General features: G+C 62.6%; 3 protein-coding genes across 3 annotated transcripts; 2 read left to right on the plus strand and 1 right to left on the minus strand.

Moving 5' to 3' along the window:
• Positions 1–764: 764 nt before the first annotated feature.
• LOC308063146 (tigger transposable element-derived protein 3-like) lies at positions 765–4,021 on the minus strand. Its single transcript, XM_080385715.1, is given in 4 exon segments — positions 765–3,144; positions 3,146–3,209; positions 3,212–3,367; positions 3,630–4,021. Coding segments are annotated over 4 exon segments (2,148 nt in total). The 5' UTR covers positions 3,664–4,021; the 3' UTR covers positions 765–1,250.
• Positions 4,022–4,285: 264 nt separating this feature from the next.
• Positions 4,286–13,245, plus strand: LOC308063149 (zinc finger protein 783-like). Its single transcript, XM_080385720.1, has 6 exons — positions 4,286–4,438; positions 4,662–5,060; positions 5,715–5,841; positions 7,623–7,736; positions 7,979–8,089; positions 10,293–13,245. The coding sequence occupies exons 1-6, from the start codon at positions 4,415–4,417 to the stop codon at positions 11,210–11,212; spliced, it is 1,695 nt and encodes a 564-aa protein (XP_080241846.1). The 5' UTR covers positions 4,286–4,414; the 3' UTR covers positions 11,213–13,245.
• A 3,480-nt stretch (positions 13,246–16,725) lies between these two features.
• Positions 16,726–25,528, plus strand: LOC308063147 (zinc finger protein 783-like). The gene is made up of 6 exons (XM_080385716.1): positions 16,726–17,317; positions 18,096–18,488; positions 19,725–19,851; positions 20,657–20,770; positions 21,778–22,032; positions 24,002–25,528. Exons 1-6 carry the CDS (start codon positions 17,294–17,296, stop codon positions 25,093–25,095), a joined length of 2,007 nt encoding a protein of 668 aa, XP_080241842.1. The 5' UTR covers positions 16,726–17,293; the 3' UTR covers positions 25,096–25,528.
• Positions 25,529–27,338: the final 1,810 nt, after the last annotated feature.

A 27,338-nucleotide genomic window follows, 5' to 3' on the forward strand; every position in this document is an offset into this window, starting at 1 on the left:
TGGTCCCCTGCCCTGGTTGCCCCCATGAGCCCCCCGCCCTGGGTACCCCGGTGAGCACCTCTTGTGCGTCCAACAAGCAGCTCCTGCCCAACCTCCCACCATGCTCCCACTGGGCCCATTCCGCTGGGTTCTGGCCAGGGTTCCCTCTGCAGGTCTGGCTGTAAGGGCTGGGTGCAGAGCACCCCTGGGTGCCACAGTGCTGTAGGGACACACCTGTCCCCGCTGCGGGGTACGGCCCTCCAGCTGCCCCTGGTGCACACAGGGGTGTCCTACCGGTGTCCCATCCCACCTCAGGGACCCCAGGGCAGGAGCAGTCGCCATGCCGGGGACAGGGTAACCAGTGGGTGCCTGTTAGGGTGTGCAGCCCAGGGTACACATGGGGGGCTGTGCAGGAGACCCTCAGGGAGCACATGGGTGCCAGCCACACCACACGGGACACCCTGGCATACACCCCAGGGCTCCTAATTAACAGCCATGATGGGGCTGTCAGCCCGGTCCCTGCTGCCTGTGGCCCTGGTACCCAGGGGACACACAGCACTGGTTGGAGTGCTGCAGGGTCCCAGGGGTGGCTGCGGTGCCACCGGGCCAGGGTGTCTGCATCCCCAGGCCAGGGTTAGGGAGCGAATGGACAGGTCTGGGGTGTCCCTGCTGCTCCTGGTGGCCCCAGGGAAGTGTGGGGGCTCTGCCCGGTTCACAGCAGGGCTGGATGCGACTTTAAAATATTTACAAACACCACCCATGTGCACTTTGCTGAATTCCACCTTTTTAATGCCTGTTGCAAACCTCTGGGCACCACGTCGTAACAGCAGCTGTTGGCACCCAGTCCCCCCAAACCCCTGTGGGAAGGAGCCACTGTCCCTGGTATGGGGACACCCCACCATCACCCCAGGACCCGCCCCCAGCAAACACAGCCACCCCACTCAGGGCAAATTCCCCCTGGGGGCAGCTCCACCAGACAGCTTCTGCTTGCTGCAGAAGCTACCCCCAAGAGGTTTTGGCAGTAGTTTTTTGGCTGCCACCACCAGCCCCCAGCACCACACCAGTGGGTGACATCCAGAGCAGTGGCTCCACAGCTGCCAGGCATGGTGCTCCCTGCTGGACACCCCCTTTGCCCCTGAGCCACACAGACCCACAGCAAACCCCACGGCACCACTCAGCTGGCACTGCTGCAGGAGACGGCGGCCAGGCCGGTCTGGTGATGGCCCAGATGAGCACCAGCCCCCATCCCTGGCATGTGCTGGCCACTCCGCTCACTGCTTGGGAGGGGCATCCCCGAGGAGGGCTCGCCTGGTGCCGGCCGACACCATGTGCACCACATCCTCCAGCTCATAGAAGGCCTGGAAGAGGTCCGGCGAGGTGGCCTGGCACTCCAGGTACCGCCGCAGTGTGGCCAGGCTCCCCCAGACCTCCTGCTCCGAGGGACAGGGCTGCACCACTGCCAGCTCTCCTGCGTCCTCACCCTCCGCTGTCCCCTCATCCCTGTCTACCTCTGCCAGTTCCCCATCACGCTCCAGCTCCTCGTCCAGCAGCGCGCGGCGCTCCAGCTGCTCCTGGCTGAGTGGGCTGGGTGCCGGGGCCAGGGCCAGAGCCTCAGCACCAGCATCGGGGCTGAAGCCAGCAGCACGGAAGCAGCCGGCGATGAGCTCTGGGTGCACGTCGCCCCAGGCTTGTGCCAGCATGTGCAGGACATCCAGGAGGGTTGGCTGCCCCATGCTGCGCTCCACCAGCTGCCACCGCAGCAACCGGCGCCTGTAGTGGCCCTTGAGGTCACCGGCAATGCCGCGGTCCAGCGGCTGGGCCATAGCGGTGGCCGATGGGATGAAGACCATCCTGACATTGGAAAGCTGGAGGTAAGGGTGCGCCTCATGCTTGGTGAGGAGGAGGAGGACACTCTTCCCCTGCCGCTGCATCCCCTCGTTGAACTCCCGCAGCCACTCGGCGAAGAGGGGGGCAGTCATGCCGGCCAGGCTGCCAGCGCGGTAGCTCCAGGGCATCTGTGCCAGGTTGACACCCTGCAGGCAGCGTGGCTGGGGGCTCTCCCCCACTGCCCGAAGCAGGACCTTCTCTGAGCCGTTGGCATTGGCGCAGAGGAGGAGCGTCAGCTGGTCGCCAGCACTCTCACCCTTGCCAGGAGGGCTGACTGGGAGGAGGACCCCCGTCTCCCCACAGGCATAGATCTCAGAGGGCGTGTAGCTGCGGAGGAGGCTGGGCAGCACCACACCGGCCCAGTGCTCAGCCGTGGGTTGCTCTGCATCCCCCTTCTCCACCAGTGGCTTCTTGAAGGCGAGGTTGTGGCGTGCCCCGAAGCGAGCCAGCCAGCCGCCGCTGGGCTCCGGGTCAGGCCGGCCAAGCGCCTCGGCGAGGTGTTTGGCCTTGAGCTGGAGGAGCGGGCGGCTGATAGGCAGGTCGGTGACGCGGGCGCCCTCCACCCAGCGCAGCAGGGCAGCCTCCAGGGCCGTGTCCTTCCCCTCCCGCTTGCGTTTGCGCTCAGGGTCGCCGTTGCAGTGCCACTCATTCAGGATCCGCTCCTTGTTCTTGATGATGCGGCAGATCTGGGGCTGCGACACCCCAAAGCGCTTGGCCAGCTCGCTCTGTGACACCTTGGGGCCCTCCAGCATCTCCAGCACCCGCACCTTCTCTGTCAGCGACAGCTCCTTCCGCTCCTTCCGGGGCGCTGCCGTGCCCCCCTCTGCCGTCCCTGGGGAGCGGCCAGCACAGGGTGCTGGCCGGCAGGGGCTGCCCATGGCCCCCAGCCCCACCGGCTCGGCGAAACGTCTCCCGCAGCGGCTGCAGGCGTAGGGACGCTGCCCGCCATGTGCCAGCTGGTACCGCACCAGGTCCGGCTTCTGCCCGAAGCCGCGTCCGCACTCGGCGCACTCGAGCAGCAGCTCCTCGGGTCGGCAGCGGCGACTCTCGAAGGCAGCGGGTGGCGAGAGGAACCCCCCGTTACTGGCACTGGGACTTGGCTCCGGCTCGAGGAGGCTGCAGTAGCTGCAGCCCCGCTCCCGCAGCGGGGCAGGGAAGTCGCCGGGGCTGGCACGGCGTGACGGGGGAGAGGTGGGTGGTGGGGACACCCCCTCCTCGCTCTTCACCTCCTTCCCCAGCCAGTCTCCTGCAGAGACAGGAAGGTGTTGGGGAGCGCCCCCCGCCCTGGGAATCCCGCCAGATCAAGCCCTCTGGCTCAGCAGTGCTCAGCCCATCACCCGAGCCCTGTCCCCGGTCCCACTGGGCCCTGTGTCCTGCTCACCCTGGGAGGGGCCGGCGGGTGCCGAAGGCGGCCGGGGGCCCCGGTGCTCCCCGTAGCACCCTGCCACCTCCTCACCTCGCTCCACCTCGGCCAGGATGTCGGGCTTGGTGATGGCATAACCTGTCACAGAGACAAGAGGAGGGACAGCCGGTGATGCCGCCGGTGACCACGGCCAGTCACCACAGGCCTGTACTAGCATCCCCCTGCCACCGCTCGCCTGTGGGGATGGGACAGCCGGTTGGTGTGGTCCCACGGCGACCCCGGCGCCGCCCACGGCAACCTGCTCTAGCCACCCGCAGGGCCGGTGCCACTGGCCTCGCTAACGGCCGGGCCGTGACCAGCAGCACCGGGGCTGGTAGCGGGCAGCACCCGCGTGCCTCACCCAGGGCGACGGGATGCTCGCGGTCCTCCTTCATGGCACCGGCACCAGCCTGGTCCTCGGGGAGACGCGGCGGCTGCTCCTGGTGCTGCTCCCGGCCAGGCCTCACCTGCAGGAGGGATGGCGGCGGCTGAGCGCTGAGCCGCACCGGGATGATGGCGCACGGCCGGCGGCCAGCGACCTCGCGGCGCGGGCAGGGGGCCGGGTCGCCGGCGGGGGAGCCTGCGGGGGCGCCTGCGGAGGGGTGTGAGAGGCGCCGGAGCCGCCGAGCCCCGCCGGGCCCCGGTACCGGAGCCGCCGAGCCCCGCCGAGCCGCGGTGGCGGTGCCGTACCCGGGCCGGGCCCTGTCCCCTCCCGCCCGGCCAGGCCCACCGCCGCCCCAGCCCCGCCGCCCCCGCCCCGCGCGGCCCCGCTACCGGCGGCGGGAGCGAGCGTCCCGGCACGTCCCGCCCCCCTCCGCTCTGCCCACCTATTGGGCCGCCGCCAGCGGGCGCGGCGCGGATTGGTGGCGCTACCGCCCAATCACCGCGGGGCCGGAGGCTGCAGCGGCGGCTGCCCCTGCTCAGTTCCTCCCTGCTCGTTGGCGCTGCGCGCTCCGCCCACCGCCAGGTGTCGCTGCGGCGCTGCACGTCGCCGCTCCCAGCGTCCGCTGCGTTCTCGGCATGGCCGCTCTGCCCCGCCGCTGCTGAGGAGGCGCCGGGCCCGCGCCGCCGCCGCCCGCTCCGCTCCGCCGCCCCCCCCCCCTCCCCCCGCTGCCGCCGCCGCCGCCCGCCGCGCCCCGCACGGCCATGGCCGACTGGGCCCCCGCTCAGGTAAGCGCCGCCGCCGCCCCACCCCGCTCCCCGCCCGCCCGCCGCCCCCCGGCCTGTCCCCGTCTCCCGTTCCCCGGCGGCGGCCCGGCCCGAGGGCGCTCGGCGGCGGTGCGGGCCTGTCCCCTCCCCCACGGAGCACCGTTCGCCCCGCGGCCGGCCGGCGGCGGGCCGGGGACCGCCTCGCTCGGGTGGTGGAGCCCACGGCCTGTGCGTGTCCCCGCAGGACCTGGAGTGGGACATGGAGCCGCAGGAGCTGGCTCTGGAGCAGCCCCTGCCCGCCGCCGAGCAGGGCCCCGCCGCGGAGAGCGAGCTGCCGGCCGCCGAGATCTCTCTGACTCTGGTCACCGAGATCCAGGCCGTGGACAGGAAGGTGGATGCCCAGGCTGCCCAGCTGATGAACCTGGAGGGGAGGATGAGGATGGCAGAAACCAAGTTGATCGGCTGCGAGAAGACGGCGGTGGAGTTCGGGAACCAGCTGGAGAGCAAGTGGACTGCGCTGGGTACCCTCATCCAGGAGTATGGGCAGCTGCAGAAGAGACTGGAGAACATGGAAAACCTGCTAAAGAACAGGAACTTCTGGATCCTGCGGCTGCCCCCGGGGGCGAAGGGAGAGGTCCCCAAGGTAACGGTGTCCTCTGCTCCATTTTCCAAACGGGCTCTTTCCGCATGCACTCGGCGCTCACAGCCTGGTTCCAGGGCAGCTGTGGTGCTGAGCAGGGCCCAGCTTCCCCGCAGCAGTGTATCTCCTTTGGTGCTTGGCAAGAAGCACCAGCACGGGTTCCTTTGTATTAATTACACACTGCTCGTTATAGACACACAATGCTTCCCAAAACACATTGACCGCTCTGTGCAGGGTTGCAAACTCCTTGGTGTGGCTGGAGCTGTGTTTTGAGTCATGCAGAACCACGTGGCTCAGTCCCACTGCCTGGTGGCTTTGGTAACGTCCCCAGTGCCTGTTTGGAGGCACTTGGTGGCAGAACCATGTAAAAAATGAAGTGGGGAAAAGAGTCTGTGTTGTGCACAGGGCGTCACCTGCAGCATGAGGAGGCTGAGCAGAGGGCGAGGGGCAGGCAAGTGATGAGGGAAAACCCCATCATGTTCTTGGCACGCAGGGGTGAAGCCAGGCCCAGGGGCCAAACGAGGTATGTGGAAGGAGCGGGCGTTGCTACCTGGGACTGTCCTGCCCAGTGCTTGAGGAGTTTGAATGAGAAAACATCCCTGGTGCTTTCTGTGACAGGAGGCAAAACGTCTGAGCGTATGATGCTTTTAATTGCAGGTCCCTGTGGCATTCAATGATGCTTCGTTTAACTTCTCTGAGGAGGAGTGGAAGAGCTTGAACGAGTGGCAGAAGGAGCTTTACAGGCATATCATGAAAGGCAACTACGACGCCGTCATCTCGATGGGTAAAGACGGGCTGGGGTTTGTCCTGAGTCTCCTGATGCACCAGGTTTTCCTGGGGCCTGGTGGATGGAAGCACAGCTGTGCCTGGCAAGGTTGGGGAGGATGGATGGTGTGCTGGGCCAGGAACGTGTTATGCTGGCCATCACCAGCAGCCCTGGCAGTTCCTTCAGCCCTCACCGGTTCAGTTTAGCTGTGGATGGAGGTCATGAGACTCACCACAGTGACCGTGTTTCCCTGACGGTCTCTGTGGCTGGTAGCAGCCAAGCAAGCATCTGGGTTGTGAGGAGGAGGGGAAGCCAGAGGACCCTCAAGCCAAGTAGAGGTGAGGAAGAGGGAAGCTTCTTTGTCACGCAAAGGTCCACAGATCCACTGCGCTGGGTGCATCAGCCTGCTGGCCACATAGGGCAGCAGAGGGGTGCCCTGCCTCTGAGGTTCCTTCCAGCCCTTTCTGTGGGTGATCGGTCCTTCAGCTGCAGAGCCTTTCATAAGGGAGGAGAGCGAGGTTTGTCAGCTGCCGGCCTTGGTGCTCTGTCTGACCCCAGCCTCATCTTAGGGAATGCTTCTCGCACAAGCTGTTGTGGTATCTGCTACTGTAGTGCCAGGGTAGAGCTGGGGAGGGGCAGGGGGCAAAGGCAAGCTCTGCCTTCTGCTGTCCCCTCCAGCAGCTGAGGGCAGCGAGTTCACAGCTAAACCAACGCACTCTGCTCACTCCTTCCAGTCCCAGCTGCGGGGATTCCCTCTGGGGGACATGGTGCCTTCACAAGCACCTATGTGTGTTCTGAGAAATCACTTTGCCTTGGCTGGGCGTCCGCGCGTGGTGGGTGGGAGCACAGGCACAACCCCTGGTAGACAGACATCCCCTCCCTGTGCTGAGGCCGCTGGCAGGCAGGCTCACTCGCCACCCTGCCATCCCACTCTGGCCAATCCAGGCTTTTTTGTCCTTTTTTTTCCTCTCTGTTTCTTCTTTTATTTTTTTGAACAGAGGTCTTCTGTGGTCCCTGTGTGCAAGGTAAAAAGGTGAAGGGTAAATACTGGCCCCCATTCTCCTGTTTTTTAAAACAGTCCTGCATCCTGCTCTAGAGGTGCAGGAATGTAGCAGTCCTGCTGAAGGGGATCTGTGGATCTGAGCCTGGAGCTTAGAAAAATGTATCTGTGCTTCGTCTGAAAGTTTCCTTTGAGTAATGAGGCTTAGGAGTTTGACCCTCGCATAAGGCAAATGGATCCACCAGAGCAGCAGTGGAAATTAACACCCAGAGACTCATGCTTGTTTGGAAATGAAGTTTTCCGCTCTCCACCCTAGGAGAGATTGTGATTGTCCCCTTTCCCCCACCAAAATCCGCAAGCAGCCTGTGACTCGGACGAGTAGGATGAAGCGGTCCTGGCTGGAGGGAACCGCATGGGGAGGGCACTTCCCCTGCTGCCGCTGGCTGACAGCTCTGGTGCTGTTCCTGAGCTGAAGTCCCCATTGTAATGGATCCGCGGACCTTAGCAGAGAGGAGAAGAAAGGAAGCCTGGAGGTAAGCACAGATGCATTTTCTTATTCTCCTCCTCACGCTGCAGGCTGGGAGGTGCTCCTCACCTGAGCAGAGTGTGCTCCTGCAGTCCGCTCATGTTCCCAGGGCCCAGACAAGGTGAGCGGTGCAGATGTGTGAGAGCATCTTCTTAAGCCTCTCTTTCCATTACCCGTCATCCCCAGCAGCGAAGGAAGGTTGGTGGGCGAAGGTCTGAGAGTCTCTCTTCTGCGAGGGCAAAGGAAACATTCTGATTTTCTTTTTATGTACAGATGCTGCCATCTCAAAGCCCGACCTCCTGTCACGGATTGAGCAAGGAGAGGATCCCAACGTGGAGGATCCAGATGACTCTGAGGGAGGAGAAACCCCTACAGACCCCAGCACTGGTGAGCCATAACATCCCTGGGACTCGGTGGGGAGGTGGAAAGCAGACATGTGGCTGCCACCACCTGCCTGCACTCGTCCACTTGCCTCTGTGGTGGAGTTTGCCAGCTCCAGCCTTGGGCACCGGGGTGACTTTGCTTTCCCAGCTGGCTCTTGCCCGATGCGGCCGTCTCTCCTGAAATCCCCTGTAAAGCAGCTGGGAACCCTCAGTGTAAACTTCTGTCACTCTTTCTCTTGTGTACAGAGTTTTCCTTTCCTGGCCCGGATGACAACTCATGGAGTAAATATGAAGAGACTCTGGCTGAAAGCCACGAGGGCTCTGAAGAAGAGGAAAGCATGGAGGTCCCTAGTACATGTGAGTTAGAAGTGCAGAGCTTCACCGAGCGTTGCGCAGAGCTGGAACTAGAGGCGGGCTCGGGCTTCTGGCACTGGCTGGGGATTGCCCGGGGCGAGATCCTGCCTTCGCAGTGGTCTCGGTCAGGCTTGCCTCGAGGGCCAGCGTGGGAGCTGGACAGCAGCTGAGGCAGATGGATAGTGCATGAGCAGAAGCAGCTGTGGTACACAAGCAGCAGGCTGTAAAAGCAGCTGTGGACTGGCTAGGGGATGCAGATCACCTGTACAGTGTCACATCACTTGGCAAGGTAGCGTGTTTGGCCAGCCTTGAAGTGGAGATGAGCAGGAGCGTGCGTAGTGTAGGCAAGCTTTGATGGCATTAGCAACAAAGTTTTTAAAAGTCTTTTCCACCAGTATGTAAAGTGATGCTTTTCCCAGCTTTCTCTGTCAGCCAAATGTGAGGCTTCTCGTGGTGCAACAAAAGATGTGTCCTTGTCACCGCCCTGTTGCTCCAGGTCCCCGCTCTGAAGCGTGGGGACACGTGAGCTGCTTTGCGAAGCGACCCGTGCTAGGATGTGCTTTTGGCTTCCCAGCCTCGTTTTCAGAAGCAACTCAACCATCCTGGGTGATGCTTTTCCAGAACTTCAGCCTGATGCAAACGAAGCGGCCTGTTTTCAAGCCCTGTGTTAAGATGTCTGGCAGAGTGACAAGTAGATGAAGAGGCCTGTGCTAGGGAGTGCCTAGTGGCCTTCTCTGGGCATGCAGGTGCTTGGCAGAGCTTTACCTTCTCATGCTCTGCAGAAACCTGTGGTTTTTCAGCCCTCTCTTCCACATTCCCAGATCCTCTGGGCTCTTTCCATCCTCCCTTTGCCAGGGTCCTTGGCGGTTGCTCTCGGTTACTGTCTATACTGTGGGAGCTCCTTCAGCCCCAGGCACTGTACAAGCCCAGGAGGAAAAGAGGTTTTATTCCCCTTCCTTCAGTTTTTTTAAACTTTATCCTAAACTACGTGTTCTTAAAGACTTGTTCTGCTTCACCTCCTGCTGAGAAACCCACTTTTTTCCCTTTGTCTAGCTATATATAGAGGTCTCATCATTGTACTGTGAGCTTTCCCAGGAAGTCTTTATCAGTGATCTGGACGAGGGGATCGAGTGCACCCTCAGTAAGTTTGCAGACAACACCAAGCTGGGGGGGAGTGTTGATCTGCTTGAGGGTAGGAAGGCTCCACAGAGGGATCTGGGCAGGCAGGGCCTATGGGCTGATGGCAGATGTTTGAGGGTCAACAAGGCTTTTGAGGCATGACAGCGCCACGCAACGCTACAGGCTCGGGGCAGCATGGCTGGAAAGCTGCCCACTGGGGAAGGGCCTGGGGAGGCTGGTCAGCAATGGCTAAACATGAGCCAGCAGTGTGGCCAAGGGGGCCAGCAGCGCCCTGGCTGGTGTCAGACACGGCGTGGCCAGCAGGGCCGGGGCAGTGCCCGTCCCCCTGCGCTGGGCACTGGGGGGGCCGCCCCTCGGATGCTGGGCTCAGTTTGGGCCCCTCAGCACCAGCCAGACCCTGAGGGGCTGGAGCGTGTCCAGAGCTGGGCAGGGAGCTGAGGAAGCATCTAGAGAACAAGGAGAAGGGTCTAGAGAACTTATAAGGAGCGGCTGAGGGTGTTTAGCCTGGAGAAAAGGAGGCTCAGGGGAGACCTTCTCGGTCTCTACAACCACCTGACAGGGGGTTGGAGCGAGGGAGGGGTCGGTTTCTTCTCCCAGGTAACAAGTGACAGGACAAGAGGAAACGGCCTCAAGTTGCACCAGGGGAGGTTTAGATTGGGGGCTGGGAAAAATCTCTTGCCCACAAGGGTTGCCAAGTGCTGGAACAGGCTGCCCAGCGAGGTGGTGGAGTCGCCATCCCTGGAGGGATTTAAAATACTTGTAGATGCGGTGCTCAGGGATATGGTTTAGTGGTGGGCTTGGCAGTGCTGGGCTAACAGTTGTACTCCACAATCTTGAAGGTTTTTTCCAACTTAAACAATTTATGTTTTGAAGTCAAAATACTTTGGCCTTCTTTGTATTCCTGTACTGCTTAGGTAGCTCCCAGACGGGAGTTGCAACCCCGTAGTGTCAGGTACTGTCCCGAGTGTGCAAAGCAGAGACCACCTCTGCCCCAAGGGAATGGCGCTCTGAATGACGAGGCAGTTCTTATCTCAGAGAAATGACATGAATGTCTCTGCCCTGCCAGATGAACAGCAGTGTGATGAGGAAGGTTCCGAAAGCCTTGAGCTTCCTAGCTCGTTGACAGGGAAGTGGGAGGAGGTTTTCTCAAGCCCAGAGGAAGAGCTCAAGCCCAGCAGCAAGAGCCGGAGTGGATCGACCCCGCAGCAGAGAGCCACAACAGGCAACGGGCTGAGGCGCTCCGCTCGCCGCGGGAGAGACTTGGCCAAGAAGGACGTTCCTGAGGACATGGCTGCAGTAGAGGGGCCGTACATCTGCTGTGAGTGTGGGGAGAGCTTCCTGGACAAGGAGCTCTTTGCCACCCATCAGAAAGCGCATGCCAGTGAGGAAGCCTGTACTTCCCTGGAGCATGGAGAAAGCTTCAGGCAGAAATCCAAAACAGCCACTACGAAAGCCCAGGGGCCCTCCCGCTCCAAGCCGTCCAAGCGCCCTGATGGGGAGAAGAGCTCTGGGTTCAAGTACGGCTTTGTCAGGCACCAGGTGAACAACATGGTGGAGAGACCGTACACCTGCTCCCAATGCAAGGAGAGCTTCAGCCTGGAAGTGAGCCTTATCTTGCATCAGAAGCTCCACACGGGGAAGGGTGACGGGCCGCTGACGTGCACCTACTGCGGGAAGGACTTCCGAGACCTCTCCAAAGCCATCCGCCATCAGCGCATCCACACTGGGGAGAGGCCGTACCAGTGCACCGAGTGCGGGAAGAGCTTCATCCGGCGGGACCACCTGCTCAAGCACTGGCGGGTCCACACCGGAGAGACCCCCTACCAGTGTCCCGTCTGCGGGAAGCACTTCCGCTACAAAGAATCTCTGAATTGCCACCAGAAAATCCACTCCCGCAACCCCCGGCCCATGGAGGATACGCAGCACAACCTGGAGTCGACAACTCAAACCAGCCATTTCTGCGTGAAAAAAGAAACTAAGCAGTAGTGCTGTGGTGGGAGGCCAGGTCAGAAGGGCGTGCGGTTATGATAGCGGTCTAGCAGGTGGACGTGCAGCATGATGGGAGGTGAACTTGTATCGCAGCTATTCCATGTGGTCATGCTACAAAGCCCGCTTTGTTGAAGCATCAAAGGAATTCCTCTTAAAACTCTGACTGGACAGCCTAGGCACCTCTTCAACCCCGCGGGGTGACGTGGGGCTTCCATAGCGGCGTAGGCCTTGTACTCATTGTCCCCTACGCAGGTTTGGATTTTGCCTGTAGAGAATAATCCCGAGCGATTCGCTGGGGTCCGTATTTAGCAGGTGTTTCCCCACCTATCTTTGTGCATATTCAAGAGTGACGAGCTTCGCTTTCTTTTTTCCACTCGTTTCACCGCAAGGCTGGAAGCGTGAGGGAGGGAGGGAGGGAAGAAAGGTGCCATTCCCAGGCAGCTGGCCGCCTGCTCCCGTTGCGTTGCCGTACCTCGAATGGCAGCCCCATGCTACGAGGCCAAGGCTGGAATGAAGGGAAGAGAGGCGAGGCAGAGACATGGTCAGGGACACGACGCAGGATTTTTCGAAGGCGGAAAAGCAGAGAGGAGAGAGCGGCGAAGAGCAAGGTGAGAAAAAGTAGATGCAGGAGGAAAGGATGAGCAGGAGAAGGGGCTGAGGACATTGGAGCAGGAGGAGTCGGGAAGGGCAGCGTGTGGAGGCACAGTCGAGGACCTCACCCGGGGAGGACACGTCTCTGTTCTTTTGAAGGATGTTACTGGCACCAATCAGGCTGTAGCTTCCCTCTGGCCCGAGGGAACAGTGCTGCTGGTCTGTCACACAAACTCCTGTCAATGAAGGCGATTTTATTATATTTTTTAACTGGGTTTGGTCTCACACTCAGGTAAGTCAGATGAGTGAAAGCAACTTCTCCTAACCCCTGTAAAGAGCTGTTTGGGTTTTAGTTATTCTAGAAGTAGTATATTATTATTATTATTATTATTACTAATTATTATTATTATTATTATTATTATTATACTACAAGGAAGCTTGTGGCACTATATTTCACAATTGATCTAAAACACTTAAATGTATGAGATAACTGACCGGAGTTTTTCAGGCGTCTGTGTAAATATTGGTTGACTTCTCGGAGCTAATTGGTGTTGTTCCTGAGGTGGCTGTAAGTGGTGTCCCTTTCGCAGTGTATTGTCAGCTGCTGGTTTGTGATCGTGTTTTGTAATAACTTTTGTAAAGTCCGTCAATACAGTGTTTCCATTCTGAAGCCCGTGTCGGGTGAGTGATCGCAGCCCCGCTCCCCTCGCCAGCCGCTGTGTTTCGTCCTTGCTCGCCCCTCTCCTGCGCTGACGCCTGAGCCCCCTTGCCTGGCACCTGGCTGTTATTTATTAGCTTTTTCCAGGTAACTTGCAGAGCTGATGAACCGCATGAGCCAAGCCGAGCATCTGGGGAGGCAGGTCCGGCAAACAAGCCTGCTCGGTGCGGATCTAGGGCTGCTGGGGCCGGCGTCTGGCATTCGGGGTTCTTGTTTTTAAGCTTTTTCTCTCCTGCCGCTACGGCTGGAAGCAGACTTTGGTTTTATGTGAGGATACTGTCACTACTCCGGGAGCTGGCCTGCGCCACGCACAAATAGGGCTGCAGCGATGGCTGAGGAGTCGCCGGCCGCAGCCAGGCTCTGCTGTGAGGCAGAGCCAGGAGAAGCACCAGCGTGTGCGGCTGTGGCGGTGCCCCAGGCCTCGGAGCTGGGATGTTGTGCACTGGCCCTCCGGCACTGACAGCAGCCGGAGGAGCCCCGGCGTGCTCTGCTGAGGCTCTGGCTGCTGGCGCTGCGGATTCATCTCTCACCAGGCAGGCCTGGCCCGGCAGTGCCGTGTGGCATCCTGGCACAGCTGGAGGGACCTTGGCTCACTCGTGCCCGCTGCCCACCAGCGGGGCCGCCGAGCCAGACCGCGCTGCCTTTGCATCGCTGCTTCCTCGCTCGCACATACCCAAGCTGTTTGTACCGGGGCTGCCAATAAACTGTTCCTGCCAGGCTGGCCACGCCGGGCACTGCGCCCTTTTGTCTTGCTGCGCCATGGGCTTGTGCGTCCTGGGGCACGTGGTGCGGTGCCGGGGCTGAGCTGCGTGGCCCTGGGGCTGGCAGGGGCGGCGGGTGCCCTGCAGTGTCCTGGGAGGGTCCTGCTCTTCCCCGGCAGCGCGTCGTTGAGCTGTGCCCCTTCTGCCTTCACCCCTCCTTGTGCTGGGGGGTCCCCTCTCTCCTGGGGTATTTGCGGAGGGGACACCAGCATAGCCCCAGGCCCCCCTGCCCAGACGGTGGGTCTGGCTGGCCTGCCACCAGCATCCTGGGTTGCTCCCAGACCTCAGCGGTCCCCATGTCCCCTCTTCCACCTTCCCCCCGCCCCAGTGACTGGCTCTGCACGGTGGTGGCCATGGCTGGTGGAAGCTCCTGTTTATTCCCCCATTCCCATCCTGGAGCGGGGATGGGGCAGCCCCCTGGCTACCGCTCCCCTTTTGCTGCAAGGAGCTGCTGGTTGGGGCCACACAAGGTGCTGGAGGGGGGAGACCATGGCCCCTCCAGGGGCTTTGCCACCTGCCCAGCATCCCCCTGGCTCTTCCCTGAGCCCAGTGCAGGGGCACAGTCCCCTCTCCCAGCTCTGCCTGTGGTGTAGCCTGGCATTCCTGGGGACAGCCACCGGAGCCCCCCTAGAGCTGTGGTGAGGCCCATGGAGCCGTTCTGGCTTTGTGAGGGGTTGTGGGGGTGGGCAGGGCCCCCGTGGGGCCTGTCCGTGGGTCAGAGCCAGCGCAGGGATGTGGCAACTCGTGGCCCAAAAGTTCCCTGGCTTCGCCATCGCCACCAAGGTGAGGCCAGAGGGTGCCCATGGAGCCAGAGCGAGTGATCAGCACTGAAGCCCGCGCCGTGTTTTCTGGGGCAACCAGGTGGGATGGGGCTGCCCCATGCTGGGGGGCTGTGGGGATGGAGGTGCTGGGGAGGAAGAGGAGGGAAGGGGGAGGCTTATGGCAGGGGACGCAGCGTCGCACTGGCTCTGCCAGCGGGAGTGCAGGGCGGCAGCACGGCTCCTGGCATGCAGAGATAGCGTAAATACACACATATGTAATTCTGTGTGCGTACATACGTGTGTACACGTGTGGCCTGCAGCGCTGGTCGCGGGCACGTGGCACTCGCACAACCGCAGCACCGCTGACTGCGTCCTGATCCCCTGGCGGCTGACGATGATGAACCCACCCCTGGGGTAAATGTCCACGTCCCCATGGGCACAGCGGCTGTCCCTCCACAGCTGGGCTCAAGCGCTCGCTCACCCCAGTCACTGCCCCGCAATCCCAGTCTCCCCAGTTGCACTGGGACACACAAGCCCTGGGCAGTGGACCCCAATCCCAGAGCTGCTCCCAGCGTCCCCTTTGATGGGTGTCACTCCTGGCCGAGGGTGGTCCTGGGACAGCATGGGGGGTGGGTGGACGGGGGTCCCCATCTGCTATCGTGTTGGTGCCCCCCTGGGTGGAGGTGGGCACTGTGCCCCCCTCCCCAGCGCAGGCACTGGTGGGCACCCATGCGCCTCCCCCCAGCATCACTGCCTCATCCTGGTCCCCCTTGTCCCCTCCCTTCTTCCACAAACCAAAGGGTTTCCGTCCAGTCCCTGTGTTTGGTGTCACCGACTTCCCCCCATTGTCACCCAACGCTGGGGGTCCTCGAGATCAGGAGTGGGAGCACGGCTACGTGCTGGGGGGCTGCTGCTGCACACGGGGCCTGGCGGGCTGGGCATGGGCACGCAGCTGTGCTGGGGCCAGAGGGGACATGGTGGGGTGGGGACAGGATGGATGGGATGGGACACGGTGTGGAGGGATGGATCAGGTGGGACAGGATGGGATGTGACAAAACTGGACGGGGCACAACAGGATGGAAGGTGACTGGGATGGAATGGGAATGGGATTGGGATGGGAACGGGATGGGGGTGGGATGGGGATGAGGATGGGATGGGGATTGGGGTGGGATAGGATGAGTCAGAATAGGGGCAGGAGAAGACAGGACAGGGTGGACCAGGAGGGGACAGGAGGGATGTGACAGTGCCAGGACAGGAGGGGCCGGGGCAGGGCCAGGAGGGACGTGCCAGGGCAGGAGGGGACAGGGACGCCCAGGACGGGATGGGGCAGCACAGGAGGGGCCAGGGCCAGGCCGTGCCGCGGAGCCCCGACAGCCCGGGAGCGCGCGGCCGCGGGGGGGGCGGGGAGGGCGGTTTCCATGGCGCCGCCGCCTCCGGCCGCCATTTCACGGGCCCGCGGGGCGCGGGGCCGCAGTGCCGGGGGTCGCGCTTGGACCGGGCCGCCAGGGGGCGCCCCCCGCCACGCCCCCGGCCATGGCGGCTCCCGACGGGGCGGGCCGCCCCCCGCCCCCTTCCGCCCCGTCCCCCGTGCCCCCCTCGGTGCTCCCCCTGGTGCCCCCCAGCCTCGCCCCGCTCCCCGCGGCGCCCCTGGCCCCTCCGTGCCGCGCCGACCTCCCACCAGTTCCCTCCAGTCTCTCCCACTCTCCCCAGTCAGCGCCGACCCCGGGACCCCCCGGTGCCCCGCGTTACCGCCAGTCACCCCCCATCCCCAGTTCCCTCAGGGCCTTCCCAGTTACACTCCACCCCCTCCCCAGTTTCCCCACCACCCCCACCAGTCACCCCAGTCCTTCCCCAGTCCCCCCCCCAGTCCGCCTGTCAGCCCAATCACCCCGGGAACAGGCCCCGTTATGCGCAGCCCCTCCCCAGTCCCTCCAGTGTCTTCCCAATCTGCCCAGTTACTCCCAGGCCCTCCCCAGTTCTCCCAGCCTCTCCAGTTCCCCCCGTGTCTCCCCAGCCGCCTCAAGCCCCTCCCAGTTCCCCCCAGTCACCCACAGCCCCTCTCCAGTCCTCTCTCTCACCCCAGTTACCCCTGGGGCTGCCCCAGTTCCTCCCAGCACCTCCTCAGTTGCCTCTTGTCATCCCAGTTCCTCTCTAGTTGACCCCAGTCTCCCCCCAGTTGCTCCCAGTCCTTCCTCAGTTCCCCCAGACCCTCCAGTTTCCCCCAGTCTCCCCCCAAGCCCCTCCCCAGTTCCCTAGTTGCTCACCCCCTGCTCAACCCTTCCTCTGCCCCACTAGTCGCCCCAGTCGCTCTCCAGTCACCCTGAGTCTCTCCCCAGTCGCCCCCAGTCCTTTCCCAGTTCCCCCAGTTCCCTCAAACCTTCCTCCATCTCCCCTAGTTCCGCCTAGCATCCCCCTAGTTTCCCCAAGTCCCTCACCAGTTCCCTGAGCCCCACCAGTCACCCCAGTCCCTCCCTACTTCCCCTGCCCCCCGTTCCTCCCCAGTTTCCCCAGTTTTTCAGCCCCCGCTCGACCCTTCCCCCGCCCCCCCGCCCCCCCAGTGCCCCCCAGTACCCACCGCTCCTGCCCAGTTCCCCACAGCCGCTTCCCAGTTCCCTCCAGCCCCCCCAGTTCCTCGCCCCCCACTCATCCCTTCCCCCGCCCCCCCGGTCCTCCCGCCACCCCGCGCCGCGCGGGGCGCCCCCGGGCCCGATTCCGCCCCCCCCGCCCCCCCCCCCCCGCGCCGCCCCCCGCGCCGCGGGGCCGGTGGCGGGGCCGGGCGGTGCCGGCGGGGGGGCCCCGACGGTGCGCGGCGGCGGCGGCGCGGTGATGCCGTCGGCGCGACAGGGGGCGCTGTAGCGCGGGCGGGCTCCCCGCTCCGCCCCGCCCGGCGCGGCCCCCGGCGCGGCCCCGCGCGGCGGCGGCGGCCCGCCCGCCCCCTGCCGGCTCGGCGGGGCAGCGGCGGGGCCGGAGCGCCCAGCGCGGAGCGGCGGAGCCGGGACCCGGAGCCGCGCTCGGTCTCTCGCCGCCGCCCCCCCGCCTCCCCCGCCTCCCCCGGCCGGGCCGGGCCGGGCCGCCCGCCCCGCCCCGCCGCGCCGCCCCGCCGCGCCCCCGCCCCGCCGCCGCCCCGCCGCGCCGCGCCGCCCCGGGCCCAGCCCGATGCCCGGCGGCGGGCAGAGGTGAAGGAGCGAGCGGGCGCTGGATCCTCCCGGCCGCGGCCCCCGGGGCCCCGGGCAGGGAACAAAGGGCCATGGCCGAGGGGGCTCCCGCTCAGGTAAGGGCGCCCACCGCACCCCGCCCGCCCTCCCGCCTGCCCGCCCGCCGCGGGTCGCGGCCCGGCCCGGCGCCCCTGGGCCGCACGTCGGGGCGGGCCGCGCCGTCGGGGCCGCGGCGGGAGGCGGCGGGAGGCGGCGGGGCGGGCGGGCGGCGGGGGGCTGTCAGTGCTCGGGGCCGCGGCCGCCCCCCCGGGGGCACGCGCAGGGACGGGCAGGGCCGCCGGCGGGGCAGGCAGCCCCGGGGGGGCGGCGCGCCCGGGGCCGGGCCGGGCTAGGGCCTCCGCGTCCGGCGGCAGCCGAGCTGCCGTCGGGGGGCCGGGCCTGCCCGTCCCGCCGCCCCCCCCTCAACCCACAGCCCTGCGGGCCGCCCCCCCCTCCCCCGGTGACAGACCGGCCGCCCCCCGGTGACAGGCCGCTCCCCCCCACCTCCACGTCCCCGCCCGGTCCCCATGGCGACGGGGCGCCCTTGCCCTGACAGCGCCCGCCAGCCGCCTCCCCCCCCACAGTGTCCCCTCGCCGTGCCCATGGCAACTGGGCTCGGCTGTCCGCTGTGTGTGTGCGGGTGTGTGTGCCCCCCCCCCGGGTCACCTCCCGGCCCCGCGGTGTCGGGGCCCCCCCGCCCGTCCCGCGGGACCCACCCGGGGCTGCCATAAGCGGCTTAGCAGGGACACGGGGCAGCGCCGGGCTCTGCAGCGGCCGCCCCCCCGCCGGGGTCCCCGTGCCCTGGGGGTGCCCGTGTGTCCCCCCCGCCGTGACCCCGCACCCCTGTGCCCGCAGGCGCCGGAGCCAGTGCTGCCGCCGCGCTGCCCCTCACCCCTGCGGCCACTGGCCGGCCCCGAGCGCACCTCGGAGCGGGAGACGCAGACGGCTGAGTTGTCCTTGACGGTGGTGGCGGCCGTGCAGGCGGTGGAGAGGAAGGTGGACTCCCACTCCACCCGCCTGCTGGACCTGGAAGGTCGGACGGGGATGGCGGAGAAGAAGCTGATCGATTGCGAGAAGACGGCAGTGGAGCTGGGGAACCAGCTGGAGAGCAAGTGCGCGGCACTGGGCACCCTCATCCAGGAGTACGGGCTGCTCCAGCGGCGCCTGGAGAACATGGAGAACCTCCTCAAGAACAGGAACTTCTGGATCCTGCGGCTGCCCCCTGGCAGGAAGGGGGAAGTCCCCAAGGTAATGGTGTCCCGGGGTGCGGGAGCCCCACTCTGCACCCTAAACACTCCCAAAGCACTCACGGAGGGCAGGACAGGGGGAGACGCAGTGGGGAGCCCTGGCGCAGGCGAGTGGCTCGCCGTGGGGACCTGGAGGCGCTGCCCCTCGCAGCTTCCGGGTGTGTCCCCCCTGGGGACCCGAGGGGAACATCCCCCCGTCCTCAGGCTGGAGGTTTCAGTTCTGCTTCACCCCCCTGTGCACCCCGGGACAGATTTACCTTTTCGGGGTTTTTTTAACTGCCGCTCCAGAGAAACGCTGCAGATGTGGCGCTCTGCTTTTTACCTTCATTTCTTTTACCACCGTGGTGCTGCGGTGGGGGTCTGCCGGGCCAGGGAAGGAGCAGTGGGGGCTGCTGCCGCAGGGAGGGGGAACCTCTGGGGTTCAAGGGAAGATGGACGGGCTCCCTGCACTTGGCTGAGCTTCAGAAGGAGCCCACCATCAGTATTCAGTTCCTACTTGCATTTCATGACCCTCTCACTAAAAGAAAGTGCAGGTGTGGCATGTGGCAAAGTGAGCATCACTGGAGAGAGTAGAGTGGGTCTGGAGAAGGGGGGTTCTGACCCCGACACCCCCTTAGTGCAGTCAGGGAGCAGAAGCTGAGTGCTGCATTTCCCTCTGAAGAGCTCCATTCAAACGCAGCACAGCTTGCACATCCTGAATTTATCCTCAAAAATTATTACTTGGCCAACAGGCTTGAAAGCGGCAGCCTGCTCCTGGCCAATTTGCACACAATAACTAATGATAACTGGGAGCCCTTCAGGCCCGGGTAGTTTTCCCTCGAGTTCTGGGGTAATTGAATCTGGGGTTTTACGTCAGCTCATCAATAGAGATGAGGTCCAGCCCTAGCGCCCGATTTTTATCTCCGTTATGTTCCCTCCAGGCGGGCGCAAGCCCGGTCACCTCTGCAGAGCCATCCATCCCTGCTGGTGCAGGGACCAGGGGGAGGAGATCGGCATCGTTTGGGGAAATCACAGTCTGGGTTCATCACTGAGAACCGGCCATTTGGCCAAGACCTTTAATCTTGGAGAAATACCTGTCCAGGAGCTGTTCTAAATAAAAAACCCACCTTGATGATGGCTGCGGAGTAGCTGAAGCCTGGCTGTGTCCAAGTGGGAGTGAGCTGCCGCCACCGCTGGCCGGCGATAATGCACTGGGGAGCGAGGTGGCTACTTGAACCTGTGCTGCTTGTGGTTGCAGGTGCCGGTGACGTTTGACGATGTGTCCGTCTATTTCAACAACAAGGAATGGGAGAAGCTGGAGGAGTGGCAGAAGGAGCTGTACAAGAACGTGATGAAGGGGAACTATGAGTCACTGATCTCCCTGGGTAAATACGGGGTGTCCTCGCCCTGGCGAAGGCAGGCTCTCCTGGCTGCCTGCAGGCTTGGGCACCTCCTGATTCCTCCTTGGAGATCCCCTTGAGACCCAAATGTCCCATTTTAAAAGGAGACTTAAAACCACAGGAGCTTGTTGCTCACCTGGGTAGGGGCATGCCTGCGTCAATGCCCAGGTTCGTTCCCAGCTGGGGGCACGGTGCTGTCCTGGCTGCAGGGGGGCTGCCCACAGGCAGGTGGGCTGGAGACCTCCCGGGGCCCCTTCCAGCCAGGGTTACTCGGTTGAAAAGCAACCCCTTCCCCGGGGCTGCTGGGAGGGCTTCCCTTCATCCTCTGGCTCTGCAGCGGGTACCAGCCCACGCACCCCTTGTAGAGGAAACTTTTGCAAGAGGGAAAAATTGTCTGATGCTACCCGAGCTGTGCGCCTTTGGGGCATTTCATACCAAAACTGCAGGAGAAATGGCACTGCTGGGACCAGAGGTGAAATGCTTTTGGCTTCAGGAGAGCCAGGAATTTGCCTGAGAAGTTCTAAAACCTTGCCAGAAAAACACACAGCTTGGGTTTCTTCTAGAAGGTAGTTCCTCTGTGTGAGGCACCCAGCTCCTGCCTCCATGAATCCCTTCTGCCCACCCCGGGAGCCCAGCCTGCTGGCAGCACTGGGCTTTTGTGCCTGCAGACCCTCTGGATGTTCCTGAGTGTCTTCACGTGTCCCACCCCTGGGCACTGGGGAGAGGTGGAAGCCGGTATTAGGATTCTTTGTGCGGTAATCCCTCGCTCCATCCCTCTGTCTCTCAACAGACTATGCAATTTCCAAACCTGGTGTTTTGTCTCAGATTGAGCAAGGAGAGGAATCGCGGGTCAGGAACGAGCAGGACTTGGAGGAGAGTGAGATCATTACCGATGCCACCGCAGGTGAGACAGCAGCTTAGCACAAGGGGAGCCGTAGGTTGCCTCCAGAGGAGCTGCTCACCCTGAGGCTAAAGCAAGTGATGCTGAGAGCTGTGTCTGGGGAGGTTCTCGGGAGGAGCCTTCCACATGAGCGGGGAACATTTGGCTGGTCAGAGACTTGATGTCCAGCTGCAGCTCAACATATAAACCAGGGCAAGTGGAGCCTGGAGTGTTGGGCACTAGGAGCCATTGGCAAGGGAAGCATCTGCAACCAGAGCGAGTCCTCGGGGAGCTGGTGTGCTTGGCAAGAAAGGAGAATCCGGGTCCCATTGGGAAAAGCCATCCACCCAAAAAATCCTCTCCATCGTCTCTGGTTGTGTGGATGGTGCCTGGGTTTATCCTTGGAGCATCCTCACAGGGCAGGACAGCCGGCTCCCATCCTGTACACTGGGACTCAGGGTGCTGAGGTGTTTCTCCACGGGCAAGGCTGGGCTGGGAGGGGGGCACTGGGGACCCCGCATCCCGGAGCAACTCCTGCTCTCAGATAAGGGGGGTCGCTAAGGGGATAAGGGGGTCTTCTAGAAGAGATGCTGTCAGCTCCACTGCTGGTCTCTGGCCCTGAGCTGTGGGCATGGGGTCACTCTGCCCCCCACCTGTGCTTTTGGTCACAAGGATATTTAAGTTGAGAATCTTGAGGCCAACGGGAAGAGAAAAATAATCTGCCCGCAGGGAGCTGCCAGCCAGGGGATGTGGGGTGGCCAAGGGGTGCTGAACTACCGGCGCTGAGTCCCCAGGCCAGGTGCAGTGAGTCCCCTGTGCTATGGGGGATCCCAGGAGAGAGGCAGGAGTGTGGCAGGGGTGGCTGAAGGGCAGGGGCTGAAGGGAGGGAGGAACTGGCCGAGTGAACAAAACCCCTCTGTGGGATCAGCAGCCAGAGCGGGCCTGCGGGAGGCCGGCGGGGATTACTGTGAGCGCTTCCTTCATCCTGGCTCCCAGGAATGATGGTGGGTGGGAATCTGTCTTTGCTGCAGCTGGTATAAGGGTTGTGATCAAAACGGAGGAGCTCCTTCCTGAGGACAGCCCTGAGAACCCGGAGCTGCATGGGATGTCAGGGCAGTCAGAGGGGAGCTTCCAGAGTCCAGACGAGGAGGCAGCCTGCGAGAGCCCCTACGGCTCTGTCTCCCCGCCGAGGGACCTCCCAGGGACCAGCCTGGGTGACTCGTCTGAGTATGTAGCTGACTTCAATGAGATCCAGAGAGTCATCGTTCACCACGGGAGCTGCACAGGTGAGACGCACGGCATGTGGCGTGTTGGGGGGACAGGAGGCCCAGGAGGGGCTTTGGTGGATCCAGGCAAAAGTGGGCAATGGGTTGGACGAAAAAGAAGGGCTAAATGCCCCCAGAACCAGCACCAGAAGGGAAGTTTCTGGCTGTGGCAACCTCGCAAGCAGCTGCAGTCAGAGCTGGGGCTGGGAGGAGGAGGCAGCACGTGTGTGGTGGACACCAGAGCGTGGTCTCTGCGGGCACCTGACTGCTCCAGAGTGGAGTGAGCAGTGACACAGTCATGGGTGGGTGGGAAAAGGCCTTGTTACACGTGGAGACTGGGGGAGGATGTGTCTCAGGCAGCATTTTGTGAGAGCCCCAGTGAGCCCCTGCTGCCAAAATCCCGCCGTTGCAGAGGGCAGGATGTCAGTTGAGGACTCCTGCCCTGGTGTTAGCCATGCGGAGGAATGGTGTAAGCCACTCAGGCACTTACACACTGGAGACTGCTGGAGCAGTGTGCACAGTCCTGCACGCTGACCAGTGTGGGGGTCTGTGGGCAGGTCTGGAGGATGGGAAGGAGGGCGGCCAGAGGTCTGTGGTGTGTGAGCTGCCAGGAAGAAAGGGGAAAAGTGAGGTTCTTTAGTGGAGAGATGAGAAGATGGCACCGGGTGCTTCATGAGTGGGAGGCTGCCAGTTGGGTGGCAGGTATGGGACAGGCCCTACGGATGTGCTCAGAGGGCACAGACGGGAAGGCAGGGAGATGGGCTGTTGGCCTCCCTGGGTTCCTTGCCTTCTGATGGCTTTGCGATGGCGTAACACTAACTGAGAAGGATAGAGCTGGGCTCTTGAGGTCTTCCCCAACTCCGACTCATAGATTCTGTGGTCTCCTCACAGTTTTCTAAAGGAAACCAGCCAAGCCACCAGTGAGGCTGGAGCCGATGCTCATCCAAGAGCCAGCACCTCTGCTGATGCGTGGGGCCGCGGCTGGCAGGGCTGAGCAGGAGTGGCAGCGATGCTCCCACTGAGTGCAGGTGCTGGCAGCCAGCGCTCGAGTGGCGATAGCCCGTGTGTCTGCATAAGGGAAGCTCCTTGCTGTGGAGGTGCAGAGGGGGACTGGGAACGTGGGGTTTCCCCACTGAACCCTCCATCGGAGGGGAGAGGGTTGTGGCTGTGATCCATCCCGCTCCAGTCAGCTGCCTCTTCCTGGGAAAGTGTGGCTGGTCTTCCTAGAAAAGTACATAGGCCTGGCTCAAAGTCCAGCGTGGGGTGACGTGTGAGGGATCCACCATGGGCCTTACCTCAGGGCACGGTGGCTGCGCGTCCTGCTGTGCGTGTTCCCAGTAGGGCCGGTCTCACCAAACACACACACCAGGTCACCCCTGGCATCTGCAACACAAGGAGGGGCCTGAGGTGCGGCCACCCATCCCACCGCTGTTTGCCTCTGGGAGGGAGGGGGTCTCTCCCCGTGCCCCGCTGCTGCGAGGCTGGAGGAAGGGGACAGTAGCAGGCTGGGCGCACTGTCTGGGGAGCGGAGCTGGAGGCCGGCAGCCCTGTGTTGTGCTTCCATCAAGCAGTGCTGGCGGTGGGGCGCGTTGTTGTAGCCCAGCCCAAGGGCAGCAGATGGAGCTGCTCCAAAATCATTCGGCTGCTGGAGTCCTCGCAAACCGATGGCGCTTTTATCCCTCTCCGTCTTGTAGCATGGTGAAATTACAAAACCTTTTGGCAGGCAGGTCTCGCCACCCCCTCGGAAGGAGCCTGTCCAGGAGGCAGTTTGTCCATCCTCCCTGCTGGGGAGCGCACAGGCTGGCCTCGCTGCTGCGGGAGGACGTGGCCCATGCCGGGGCACAGGGCTCCGGGCGGCAGCTGGCTGGTCAGGCATAGTGCACACAGCTGCAGAAGCCCATGCAAATGTTTCTGTGTCGACCCCCAGGTGTGTAAAAGACTGCCTCGTCCCACCCGGTGACCCTAATGCTGTTCCGGTTTTCCCCCTCAGAGGATGGGATCGTGATCAAGACAGAGGAGGAGGAGGAGGACGACGACCCTGACACCCTGGAGCCGTGCACCATGTTCTCGGGCAGGACCGAGCCACCAGCGTTTCCCAGCCACGAGGCCGGGCTGGGCTGTGAGGCGCAGTGCAGCTCCAAAACGCAGCCCAGGAGCCTGGCAGCTGCCCGCGTGGGGAAGCCCCCCGCCTGCGAGAGGGACTCCGGGGAGATGAAGCCGGCCATCGCCCAGCAGCGGAACCGGACGAGGGAGAGACCCTACATCTGCCCCGAGTGTGGGAAGAGCTTCATGCTCAAGATCAACTTCATGATCCACCAGCGCAACCACCTCAAGGAAGGGCCCTATGAGTGCCACGACTGCGACCTTAGCTTCCGCAACAAGCAGCAGTTCCTGCTGCACCAGCGCAGCCACACGCGCCGGGGCGTGGGGGTCCCCCGGCGCCCCGAGCATGGCCTCAAGCCCCAGGCGCGGCCCCCACCTCCAGGGAAGCCCTACAAGTGCTCCGAGTGTGAGAGCAGCTTCAGCCACAAGTCGAGCCTCAGCAAACACCAGATCACCCACGTCGGGGAGCGGCCCTTCACCTGTGGCGAGTGCCGGAGGAGCTTCCGCTTGCAGATCAGCCTCATCATGCACCAGAGGATCCACGCCGGCAAGAGCGAGATGGCCTTCCTCTGCCCCCAGTGTGGGAAGAACTTCACCCGGCCCTCCCACCTCCTGCGGCACCAGCGGACTCACACCGGCGAGCGGCCCTACCAGTGCAGCCAGTGCGAGAAGACCTTCAGCGAGAAGTCCAAGCTCACCAACCATTACCGCATCCACACCCGGGAGCGCCCGCACGCCTGCGCCGTCTGCGGGAAGGGTTTCATCCGCAAGCACCATCTCCTGGAGCACCAGCGCATCCACACGGGCGAGCGGCCCTACCACTGCACCGAGTGCGGCAAGAACTTCACCCAGAAGCATCACCTCCTGGAGCACCAGCGGGCGCACACCGGCGAGCGGCCCTACCCCTGTACCGAGTGCACCAAGTGCTTCCGCTACAAGCAGTCCCTCAAGTACCACCTGAGGACGCACATGGGAGAGTGAGGGGCTGCGAACGGCTTCCCCTCCCTCCCCTCCCTCCATCCCTCCTCATCCTCCTCCACCTCCTTCTCCTCCACTCATCTCTCCCACCCTCCCTCCATCTCTCCCCACCCCCCCGGCTCAGGGCATGGACATCAAGGAAGCTTTGTGTGGTAGCGCTGCTGGTCTGGTGGAGACAGCTAGGCTGTTTGGAAATAAATTAATTAATTAAAGCAAGCAACGCGCGGCAAAATTAAAAGATTATATATATATAAAATTAACAGAAGCAGCTGATTTAGGGGGAATCTTCACCATCAGAAAAAAAGCAAACAAACCACCAACAAAAGAAACCTGTACAGGGTGTTTTGCCGGAGTAGGACTCTTAACTGCTTTTTAAATCTACTGTTTGGTTTTTTTAATAAATGTGGAGGAACTTCTTATTTGATAAGCAAACTTAGGATCGCCAAGATATTTTTTTTTAAATTTTTTTTTTAAATGCTCTGTAGGCTGATACTGGCACAGTCACTTTTGTCCAGGAGCTCTGCAGAGGTGCTGCCTCGTCCCAGCTTTCCGGGCTGGACGTGACAGCCGCTCAGCAGTGCGTGGCGACAAGGAGCTCCCAGCCAGGGGGAGGTGAGTAATAAATAGATCCAGATGATGAGGAAATTCTCCATGTGTCTAGATTTGAAGCGCTGATAGGTGCTTGCCCGGCTGTCGGGGCTGTGATGCACTCCTGAATTATACAATAGAATAAAATACTAGTTGCAGTAAAAGAACCTTTTTCTGGTAGGACCCCATCAGCAAGGCTCCTCCAAACATTCATTTCTAGCGCTTTAATCCTTCCACAGTGGCAGACACCTCTCCGGTGAGCGGCGACCCCGGGCAGCTGGCCCTGCCGCCACCATGAGAGCTGCACCGAAGGCATCACCAGCCACCACGGGACACAGGAGCGGTTTGTAGATGTGGGTCTTGCCGTGGGGTGCTGTGGGGTCACAATGTACCTGTGCACAAGACCTTGACGTGTTTAACTGCTCTTCTGCTCTTTGAAACATGCTGCGGCGTGCAGGTTGCCCTCGTCCTTGCCGGTGGCGTTGACTGCACGCTCCTCAGCAGCAGGAGCAGGGGGATTCCTGCCCCAGATGGAGGAGCAGGTCCCAGGCTGGCTCCGAGAAGAGCCCCAGCCAGCTCAGGGCTGCCTGCAGGAGACCTGGCTCCCGGGCGCTCGCTGCCAGGGCCACTTGCCACACGGCTGTGGCTATAGTCACGGTGGGTGGGACGCGGGTGAGTCTCCTCACTGTTGGTTTGAGCTCCTAGCTCCAGCGGCTTGGTTCTCCATGGTCTCGTTGTCCTCGTCACAGCTCCTGTAGCTGGGCTGTGGCTGGGTGAGCGGCACCCAGAGGGCCGTGGCCGAAGCAGTGACACCAGCTCCCTGGTGCCCACCGGGCTCCTGGTGGGTGGGTGCCGTGGGGAAGGTGGTGTCAGATCTCATGTTGAACAGTGGCATCAATAAACAGAGCGATGATGGGATAAGTTGTTGGGACCTGTTAATGCCTTTGCAGAACCAAAGGTCTCACTCCAGAACCTTCCATGCGTATGAACTTCTCCTAAATTTGTAATTTACAGCCTCTTCTGTGCTAGAACGTGCCCAAGGGCAGCAGAGGTGCCAAGAGCTGCCAGCTGGTCACCGCCGTGGAGGGGAGCATTTCAGGGATGCCAGAGCAGGCTCCGGCTGAGGTTCCTGTGTTCCCGCTGCCGGGTGGTGCCCGAAGCGCCCTGCAGCAGGTTGGGGTTTCAGGTCACAGTACTGTCCCAGGTGTGTTAAACATGCTGTGATGGGGCTGATGTCCCTGGAGGGAGGTGCTGGAGCCCAGCTGGCTGCCCTGTGCCCCTTGGCAGCCTCCCTGCATCCCCCTCATCAGAACTGAATGCAGTTAGGGGGAGTAAAGAAATTAAAAGCAGAACTGACTCTGGTTCTCAGCAGCTGGTGGTCATCACGCTGGCAGTGCCACAGACCCAGCACTGTCCTTTTTTCTTCCTAAAAATGGATGGATTCAGCTTTTTTCTTTTTGGCAAAGCAGGCACTTAGGTGCCCATACAAGCCCCTCTGCGGTGCTGGGACCTGCCTGGGGAGCCCCGGGGACAGGTGGCCCCCTCCTCACCACAGCATGGCCGGGCTGGCAGTGCCCGTGCTCTGCTCGGCGTCACTGGGCCTCACACAGCAGCTGCTCTCCGGTCGTGCTGCTCCTCACCTGCTGTGCACGCACGTA

Source organism: Falco punctatus (genome assembly GCF_963210335.1).
Source record: "Falco punctatus genome assembly, chromosome: 4".
Classification (NCBI taxonomy): Eukaryota; Metazoa; Chordata; class Aves; order Falconiformes; family Falconidae; genus Falco; species Falco punctatus.